We start from the raw sequence: 11,147 nt of genomic DNA, 5'->3' as shown, positions 1-11,147 counted from the left end.
TTAAATAAATAATTTAAAAAAATAAATTTTCTTTTCAAATTTAATTGTCAAAAGAAAATTCCCAATTACCAAAAACATTTATAAAAATTAAACGCATCATTTTTTTATACATCAAACAATTCGATTTTGATAGTTAATCCAAATACCTTAAAATGCAAATTTAAATGAGCTTAATTAAACTTACCGAATGTTGACCATCAGGAAAGTTCACCAGTGTAATACTCTGTCACAAGTATTAATCGAAGCATCGAGTTTAAATTTTCATTCTAGCATAGCAATTTTGAACACACGGCATCAACATCATACTGCAAATGAAAAAAAAAGTATTTCATATAATATAACAACACACATACCCACACATCCACATAGACAAAGAGAGAGAGAGAGAAAATAACAATTGTATACTGAAACACGATGGTTGGTATACTGTAGGATTAACGATGATAATTGGGTCGAAGCAATTTTGTTTGACCAAATATAATTGGAAAAGTCTATACCAAATGTATTCGACAGACGGTGTCTGTTTCACTTGTATTAACATTAATTGTTTAAATTAGATTAATTCACGTTGAATAAGTACGACAAGTATTTCGTATCCATAAAACTATATACAATATATTTTATTGTAACATGGTTAAAACTTAAATTGTATTTTGTAATTTTCATACAAAGTATAAACTATATAGGCCATGATTAAACTGCCACTAAATCTACACAGTGTCAAACGGCAATTTGTTATCTAGAGGGGACAAAAATTGGTTAAAGTTAAATGTATATAAGAGGGTAGTAGAAAATAAAAAAAACAAAAATTATAGCTCTGTGTATGTGTATGCAATTTTCCCTTGATTCTTAACGCTCACTTTTAAATCGCTCCCTTATTTCTCTTTATACACACACGTAGAAAAATTTTATGTGCATGTTTCCAGGACATATTAGAGCCAAGATTGGTATATATAAAAATCCCTTACACTATTTCATGTAGACGCATATAAAACTCGCGTCATCATCAGCCTTTCAGCTTCCGTCAAGCATCTACATTTCCGTGTGCAAACAAAAGACCAGTCTGAGAACCATGAATGAAATATTTTTTTTATTTTTTTTTTATATTCTTTATCACAAAAAAAAATAATAAAAAAATCTTTTTTTATCTTATTCTTTTCTCTCATTCTTATCTCAATATTATTTTTATTCACTTTTATCATCTTTTTTGTTAAATATAATTTTTTTTTTTTTTTTATTCAACCACTTCAGACACTTTTGTTTTATCTTCATTATATATTTTATATATATATTTTTTTTTTTTGATTTTTTATTATACGAAAAAAGAGAATAAGTGGTTTGATATAATTTTTATTTTTTAGTCTGATGGTTTGGACTTTGGATGGGTAAATTTGATACTTTGTGTTGTAAAATAAGAAGAATGGAAATAAGACTCTACGCAGGAAAAAGGGTTAAAATATATGAAGTTGAACTGGAGTATCGTATAATTTTTAATAAAGCTATCTGCATTTTATTTTTAACTGGTGAAATTTATTGGAGTTGGACGACGACCACCACCCGTTGATTAATGAAAAGCAGACTTTTCTTTTTTTTTTTTAAGAGAGTAAGGTGCAGCCTCAAAATAAGTCAGAGAGTATGTGGTTGAGACTGGAGTGACAGATAATGGTACACGATTATTTATTGTTATAACAAGATATATCACCTTGACCTCTTCACCTTGCAAACTTGATATATATATAGGGATTTTGCAGCTAAATTGAATTTACTGGACCGAGAATTTTCCAATCAATAACGACCCTTTTATATTTTTATTTTTATCTAAAAATTTATTTTTTAAATTTACTTATTAATGTTTAGACAATTTTTTTTTTTAATAAATATTTTGTCGTATTTGTTTTTGGCTATTTACATTAATTTATTTTTTATTATTTTTCGTCAATTAATTTTTTATTTATTTTTTTTAATATTTTGTGGATGTGGAATTTAATGATGAGTCAATATAATTTAAACATACATGGGTTTGTTGTGTTAAGCCATACATATATACCATGATATTTAGGAAATTGTAAATAATACGAAATTAGACAATTTATGATTACCCAAACCCGAAAATATACTAGGTAAATTCACGCTTGGTAAATGTATTTCGATTGTCGATTTAATTATGACAATTGCGTGTGTGTGTTATTAATTTATCTGAAGGAAAATTTATATTGACGAAAATTTTGTGTATTGATGGTTAATGACACTGCTCAAAGTTTATTAATTACGATGAAAAATTAAATTAAACAGTTTGTATTTTTTATAGCAATAAATAATGCTTGGCCTTCGATGGGAATTTTTTTGAGAGTAGTTAGAGTCAGTCTCTATGTGGAAAAAATATGTATAAAATATATATGAAATATATGTAGAATATATTAGGACGTAGATTTTCCATACATATGATATATATATTTCATATATATTTTATATATATTTTATACTTATTGATTTTATTTTCATTTAAATTTGACCACTCCAAATTAAATAATTGACAATTACTTGATAATGAATAAAAATAAAATAAAACCATTTATCACGATCAAGTCTTTATATAAAATAGAAATCTCGAAAATATACGTTTTACCGAGGGGCTATCCATCGCCAGAATTAGTGCTACCACGACTACGAAAAGTAATCAAAAAACACAAGTACTACACTGACTACACTTTACACATAATTACAATGACTACACCAAAAAAAATATAACGACTACACTATTTACTACATTTCAACTATATTTTTTAAATTTTTTATCAAGTTTAAGAATATTTATTTCCACATTTCTCCACGTACGTATTTTTCGGAGAAAAAAATTTTCTCCTCATTTCTCCGCATGGGCCAACATGGGAAAACTTCGGAGTCATCACGGAGGAATTGAAAGTAATCGCGAAGAAATTCGGAAAAATATTTTCACAAAAGTTGTAGTGAAAAAATTAGAAATACTGCATAACTAAATGTGACTACACCTTTACTACATGCTACTACACCATGACTACACTCAGAACGACACTATGAGTACATACACCAATGAATAGCCCCTCGCGTTTTATATTTTTCAGCAATAAGCAATGAATAAAAAATTTGGGGGACATAATTTTTATATAGATAAATAAATTTGATGTGTTACCACTTGACTCTTCACTTTGTTCTTCTGACAGTTACCTTGCTTACATGAATTTGCTGTTCTCTTTTTTGAATAAATGACCATGGTATTGATCTATCAATAAATATAGATCAATACCATGGTCATTGACACCATCCAAAGTTTATTATTCAAAATGGATTAAAATTTTATTTTCCAGTCGTCAAATAGACAAATGTGTCTGGCTTGATTGATATGATCAGTCTTATAAAAATGTCAATAAATTATTTATCATTTTTTTTTTTCATATTTATTGTTTTATTTATTTCCATTTTTTCAATTTTTTAATGAAAAAAATAAAAAGGGTTGAAATATCGAGAGGAAAATGGTTGATGTAGAAAACGAGAAATTCAAACGCATCACTGGCGAAAGAAGTAGAACGCAGTGAGAAGGAATAAAAATTGAAAAAAAGAAAATATAAATAATACAACAGAAATGAATAAAAAAAAAAAAGGAATGAAAAATGTAGAAGAAAAAAGTAGAAAATAAAATTCAAAGATGATTAAAAAAAAAAAGAGTAAAAATAAAATATTAAATAAATAAAAAATGAGAGTATCCAACTTTTTGATAAAGAGCCTTGCCAAATGGCCTCGCTAATCATTTAATCGCAGTTAACGCTTCTTCTTCCAATTCGATACTCCAATTTATAGGTTTTTCCAGATTTTTTTTTTCTCTACTCTTTACATATTCTTTTTGATTCATTCCTTTTTCGCCAATATAGTCTAAAAAGTTTCGTCCCAAAAATGCTTTTTTTTTATTTTGTCTAAAGAGTTTTTCCCCAATAGGGATCTATCAACTTCTCAAGCAAAGGTAAAAAAATAAAATAAAAGAAAAAAAAAAAAAAAAGCCTTTATACCCTCATAGTTTTCGCACCAAACCCCGAGGCAAACCAAAATCAAGACGCTCGCAAAAAGTTTTTTTTTTTTTTTTCAAATAATAAAGATCCGAGATTTCGCCAGACGTCTGGTCCATAGAGAAGAAATAAAATTAATGTTTGCTCTCTTTTATTGTTTTTTTTTTTACCCTTATTCAACGGTCAATTTCATATCAGTCATTTTATTATTTTTTTTTAGATATTATTTTGTATTTTTGCAATATTAGTTTGCAAGTTTTTTTTCCTATATTTTTTTTTCATTTAAACTTGTTTGTTTTATTTTTTCTTTTTGGAATTTTTTTATTTGCGGTACAGAGATTTTAGAGGAAAAGGTTGAAAGCCATAATAAAGTAAAGGTTGTAAAATAGGGGTTATATATTTTTAAGTGATGCACGAGTGACGTTGTGGTTATTTTAATTAACAATACCTTGCACTTTCACGCAGGTTTGCAACATTTAATTTTGTGTATATCGTAAATGTAATATCCTCTTTACTATTAAACGTATATATTTAACATGTATGTGTGTATACAGAAGCCGATGGTTTATGCTTGAACGAACCGACATACTTAATCGGTGCTGACTTTGCGAGAATTCACTTTTCGCATCATCGAGCTTCAAGAGTGCAAAATTTAACTATCCTCATTTTTCTTCTAGTACTGCAAGTTCTTTTTTTTTTTTTTTTTTTTACTATTTTTTATTAAATCAATTTATTAATTTTAGTAATTTTATTATTAAAAGTAAAATGTTTTAAGTACTTTTAAATTAAATTTTCATTTTTCATAATAAATTACTGTTTACTATTTTTTTTTTTTATTATACAAAAAATTAAATTGTTTTTTAAATAATAGATTTTTTTTCTCGCTAGATGTTTCTAAATGATATGTGTCTTTTAAAAAACCAGTTTGAATTGGACACTTAAATTTTATGCACCTTTCTCTTCTAGTTTTTTCAAATGAATTTTTTTTTTTTTCTACAATGCATTTATACGAAATAGAGTGTTTACATAAACCAGTTTAAAATTTTTTTATTATTTATTATTCATAGATTGTTAAATCTTATATGAATATAAAATATTTGTGGATTCGAAATATCCATAATTTTATATTCTTGATCAACTGAAACAAGTCAAACTTGATAATTTACTTTTTTATTTTTTCTATTCATTTCGCTTTTGTCTTTGTGAAAAAAAAAAATAATTTCAACTTTTTAAGAATGGATAATAGAAAGTTTATGACATCTTAATAATTCCCATCATCTTGAAGTTGATAAAACAAAAAAAAAAAAACATCATTAACTTTTTGCTGAATAAAAATTGCAAGTTTTGTTGAACATTAGTGATTATTATATTTTTTCTTTGATGACATTTAAAAGATAAAAAAAATTTCTTTTAAAGAATTATTAAATGAAGATTATTCAACATTAAAAAATTGTAAATACTTTAGAAAGGCCCTTGGGTGTGATGGTAGGGCATACCTGAAGATTATTGGATTCAAAAAATGTATAGAGTATTTTTTAAAATAATTTTATTGGTTAAAAATATTTCTGGCGCCTTTCAGCGTCGTCATAACCGGATCATCTTTTAAATTTGGATGAGATTATAAGACAAGAAAACTAAAAATATATTTCATTTCATTTAAATTTATTTCTAGAATCAAGTTACGCGGTTATTCAAAATAAATTTTCCAATAAATCTTGGCTTCTTTAATTTCATATAATTTAAAATAATTTTCGCGACAATTTTTACTGTAATTTTTAAAGTTTCGATAGTTTTTTTTCAAAGTTCTTGGAGTAGCTGATTTACAAGTGCTTGATCAACATTTTCTTAAATTTGGATTATCATCTGGAGCCGAGTAAGTAGACTAAAATCATTTTAAATACAAAATAATATTCTTTTCAATAAAAAAAAAAAAAAAAACATTCCAGTATTTAAATTTTATAAAATAATAATTATATACTTTAATTGCAAAATCACTTTGACTGATTCATACTAGTTTTTCTCTATTTTTTATTTTTTTTTCATCTAGCTTTTTCACTTGAAACCGCAATGTCCCTTTTTGCACTCACACGAATACACGTATCTCTAAAAATCCACCTCAATATCCTTTTAAAAAAAGTGAATTTAATCCATCTTTCGAAATAGAACCAGCCGATCTCTCTAAATACCAATCCGTAAATGAACAAAGAAAATAAAAAATAAAAAAAAAAACCTTCGTTCGGAAAACTCGTCCACTACTCCAAGCTTTTCATTGAGAAAAAACGAAAGCCATTTCACATTTTTTTAGACAAAAAAAAAAAAAAAACGCGAGTGTTTATTTTGCCTACTTTATCATTCTCCCTCCCTCTCTCTTTTTTTTTTTCTATTTTTTTCTACTGCCAAAGCATCTATATCAACAGTTTCTTTTCATAGATTTTTGTGTAAGCATATTTTGTCGAAATATATATGTTTAAAGGTTTAAAATATAGTTGATGCTTTCAAGGAAGAGCATTTGATATCGTCCATTGATCGTCTCAATCGAAACCGTCAAATCCACATGTAAAGTATAATCTCCAGTGGATTTATATTCAACAAGATATATCAAAAAGCGCCCAACCAATCTGGTCAGGTCTTTTACACATTCCATTTAGCTTTCACTTTGATCAACCTTTTCACAATTTTTCATTTTCATTTCTCTATCTTGTATAGGTTTTCTCACTCTTTATCTCTACTATCAATACACCATCATCATCATCATCATCTACTTTTGGCTCAACATACACCCCAATCATTATTGATTAATTAAAAACGAGTGTATACATGCAGGAAATTACATTTGCTTTGAGTAGAAAAAAAATAAAGTGAAAAAAAAAAAAACCATCAAGTAAAATGAGTGAGAGAGAGAGAGGAAAAAAAGGAAAATGAAATCGACCATAGTTTGCTATTTCATTTGTCAATGTGAGCTCAACCAGATCACAATTTTTTTGTCAAAAAAAAAAATTTTTTTTTATTTTTTTTAACAATGAACAAATTTTATTATTGTTTTTTTTTTTTATTTTTATTCTTTCACATATACCAGTTGTAAAATTGCATGAGCACATATAGCGTTTCAATGTGATGATAAAGAAATGAAAGCGGGTTATATCTGCGTGTATATAACCCGAGGACCACCCTGCTGTATAACCGAGTTGTAGAGGAACGATATATACACGCGACTGTTATTACAGTGGGCGTGGTAATTGAGGCTCTTCTACGGTTGACAATGAATTGAACAGAATAATACAAAATGTTCGAAAATATATTATTATTGTATATCGAAAAATAACGAACAGTTTTTTTATAGAAAAAAAAATATTTAGGTATATAAAAATATATTTTTTAAATTGCTCAAAATTAAAATAAATAAAAAAAAAATATTTAAAAGGTATTTATCATGTAAAATGGGGACAAAATTTTATTGAAAGTGCGGAATTTTTATATGTAATGTACGTTAAGTAATTTTTAAAATTATTATTTTTTTTTTAATTACAATTTTTCACAGCGAGTTTCATATAAAATTGATAGAATTTTTAAAATTATTTTACATTGAGGGTGGTTTTTAAGGGGTTGTTTTGAAAATAAAATACATTGTTCTGACATCTGTTGAAGGAAGCTGAAAGTTGACTTGGTTATCCACAGACGGTGTGTTTTAATAAAGAAAAATAATTTTTTTTTCTGTAAATAATTATTGAATAAATTATCAGTTTATAAAGCACAGATATTTTCATGAATAATTATTTAATCATGTCGTTGAAAAACATCATCAAAGCTTCACTAACTATAGCAAAAAATTGAAAAAAAAAATAATAAATAATGAAAACTTATTGTTGACGATAAAAAATTCAACTGATTTTTTTTTTCTCTACCACAAAATAGATCGTTTTTTAAATAAATAATTATTCTTATTTTTCTTTTTACCCTCTTTTACTGATGACGAACACTTAGGGTAATTATCATCAAATATATTTCATTGTTGTTGTTATTATTTTGGTCTTCTTGTTATTTCAACTGATAAATACTGTGGCAATAGTCACGTAAACAAAAAACCGTCACGAGGTTTTATATCGCACGCACCATCAAATGAAAGTCACGATAGCTATATTTTTTTTTTTTTATAAAATAAACGCAAGAGCTTGCTTATAAAGCTTTGAAAAAAAAAAAAATATATTAATGATAATAATGATAATTACGGAAGAGAAAAAAAAATAGTCACGAATAGAAGGGAATTGTATTTTTTTTTCTCCTTTTCGTAAAAACTTGTGGGATTTAAAAAATGAGAAATATTATTTACAATTAAGATACGTAAAAGTGGATTGAAATTGAAGGAGAAAATAAAAGAAAAAAAATGATATTTATTTAAAAAAATAAAAGGATTTATAATGAGGAAAAAAAGTGATGGCAATGGGTCGTTAGTTGGACATGTTAATCTCGTATATATCATTAAACCCCGCAAGACGATGCAATGACACTGATGACTACTCCACAGAAAAATAAAAATAAAAAATTAAGAAGAAGAAGAAGAAGCAACTCAGCTGTAATCAATCAAGCCAGTGTGAAAAGAAGACCGAATTTCTTGCACAATTTTTTTTTATTTTATTTGACCGAAAAGACATGAAATGATTAAAAAATAAAAATTACATGTGGCCAAATCATTCATTCAAATCAAACATTGAAAATGATTTTTTTAAAAAAAACCATCAGGCAAATTGAGACGAGCCCTTTTTCCTTTTGATAATTAATTTTTGTTTTTTAATTTTAATTTATTTTCTTTGATAAAATGAAAAGTTTAATTTTGCTTCAACAAACAAAATCTGTAGAATTTTATTTATTTATTTTTAATATTGAATCAGTCAAGTTTTAAAAATTTATAATTTTTATTACAATGGCTATAAGTCATTGTTCGTGGTTCAATTGTGCTAGTCGTTTTCAACTCAAGTAAACACTGCTTGAACACACAAATTTCAAACTTTATAAACCAATGCAAAATATAAATAAATGTGTGTTTGTTTGCACAAGGCCATTTGTGTAAGTGTCTTTGTTGTAAAATTCAAGTACAAAACATACACAGACTTGAATTCTTGGTTGAAAAAAATTATTTATTTAAACCCAAAAAAAAAAAAAAACAAAACGAAAATCAACTCATCAAAAATTAAGGCAATTTTTTTTATATTCAATAAAATTTTTAAATTATTCAAAATGCAATGGTAAAAAAAAATAAAATCTATCAAATTGAAATAGAAAAGTATTTTTTTTTTTTGGGAAAAATCGACACGTCAATTGTGATTCATTCATTTTGGATGAATCAAAACTTTCATACCGCTGTCAAACAAATTGAGTACGGATTTGCTGTCGATAAAAAAAAAAAATTATATAATAAAAATGTAGCAAAAGAATTGAGCATAAAATAGTCGTAAAAAGCTTTCATAAAATTTATATTCAAGTTGAGAAATTATTTAAAATTTGTATATGATTTGTTTATTTATTTTATTTATGATACTGCATGTAACTGTTAAATAATTTAATTTATTACATTTTAGCTAAAAAATTAATACTTTAAACAAAACGTTGAGAAAATATATTTAAATCTGGACTAATAAAACATGCATCCATACTGTCTCTTTTATCTTTCAGAGTTTGATTAAAATTTGAATTTGATGTATCAGCACAAATCTGAAGATTAATTCGCGAAATTAAAATCAGTGAATTCCAGTTTTCATTGATCATTGTTGTGTCATTTTTAAAATTTGAAATGACATTTTGAATGAAAACATTTGGTAAATCATCGCTTGATGATTTCACCAGCTTCAACAAGTAGTTTATCAGCTAAAAAAAAAAATAATAATTATATATATTTAAGAAGAGCTTTATTTTTGTTTTTAAATTTGATTTAAACATACCGTACGACCCTTGATGTAATTTTCATTAAGAGTGTTCATTTCTTTCGTCAAACATTCACTGATATTTTGTTTGAACAATCTAAATGCAATTGTGCTTTCGTATTTTGTTGCTATGCTACACAAAACATGAGCATCCAAACCATTTACATCAGATAAATTTTTATCAAGTGAATCATTATTTAAATATTTTATTTTGTAAGATTTCCAAAAGAGCTTTGTGTTACTCAAATAGTCATTGTGATTTGTACGTAAAATAATTTTTGATGTATTGTACAGTGATTCCAGTTTGAAAAAATTTTCTTGTAATTCTCGTTTTATGTTTGATTTAAAGGGATCAATCGTTGTTTGATTTTCTCTGTCGAATGTTTGTCGACAAGTGATCTTTTCCTAACAATTTATACAAAAAAAAAATATAATAAGTATATAATTGAGTTTACTAATTGATTGTTTAAATAAATAAAATTACTCACCGTAAAAATTAAGAAAAAAAATAATACAAAAAACATTTTTAAAGATGACGGTATTTGCTTGTCAACGTTTTCACTTTTATTCGGATTTTTTTATCACTTTTATTTTATTAGTTTATTATAAAATAAAATTTATAAATGTGATACATTTATTATAAAAATATTCCGCTTATTTTTAACTTGTTATCTGATGAACTTGGTTGTTTTGTTGGAACTAATGAAGCAGTAATAATTTTTTAAGAACCTTCTATTAACGATACTTTTTTAATACTAAAATAAATTTATTTTTTTACAAGAGACACACTGATGTGTTTAATATAAAATTAGACATTTTTTTTTACCTCGATTGATGGTTCTTTAAAGAGTAGCTTATCTTTTAAATGATAAGCCAAACACAGTTGTCAAACACTGCGTTAAATTTTAATTACACTTAGCTGAAAATTAATCATTTTGTAAAAAAATATTTATACAAAAATTATTTGAAGGTCATACTTCAAAACAAAATATATAGGTATATATATCCTATCATTAAAAAATAGACAAAAATTAATTACATAAACCTCATCTTTTCCATTTCAAGTAATAATTTAAATTTCAAGTTAAAAAATATTTAAAAAACTACATTTTCATATTCTGTTTACACCAAAATTTAAAATTCCATTTCAATTAAAAATTTGTAATATTTAACAAATAATAAAGACAATGTTCCT

General features: G+C 25.6%; 1 protein-coding gene across 1 annotated transcript; it reads right to left on the bottom strand.

Moving 5' to 3' along the window:
- Nucleotides 1-9,626: 9,626 nt before the first annotated feature.
- On the bottom strand, nucleotides 9,627-10,720 carry LOC122856563. The gene is made up of 3 exons (XM_044158244.1): nucleotides 10,441-10,720; nucleotides 9,971-10,357; nucleotides 9,627-9,896 (listed from the first exon to the last, which is right to left on the bottom strand). Exons 1-3 carry the CDS (start codon nucleotides 10,474-10,476, stop codon nucleotides 9,627-9,629), a joined length of 693 nt encoding a protein of 230 aa, XP_044014179.1. The 5' UTR covers nucleotides 10,477-10,720.
- Nucleotides 10,721-11,147: the final 427 nt, after the last annotated feature.

The sequence above is a fragment of the Aphidius gifuensis genome, linkage group LG5 (assembly GCF_014905175.1).
Source record: "Aphidius gifuensis isolate YNYX2018 linkage group LG5, ASM1490517v1, whole genome shotgun sequence".
In the NCBI taxonomy this organism is placed as follows: domain Eukaryota; kingdom Metazoa; phylum Arthropoda; class Insecta; order Hymenoptera; family Braconidae; genus Aphidius; species Aphidius gifuensis.
Note: the sequence above shows the minus strand (reverse complement) of the source record. Positions and strands in the feature narration are given on the sequence as shown.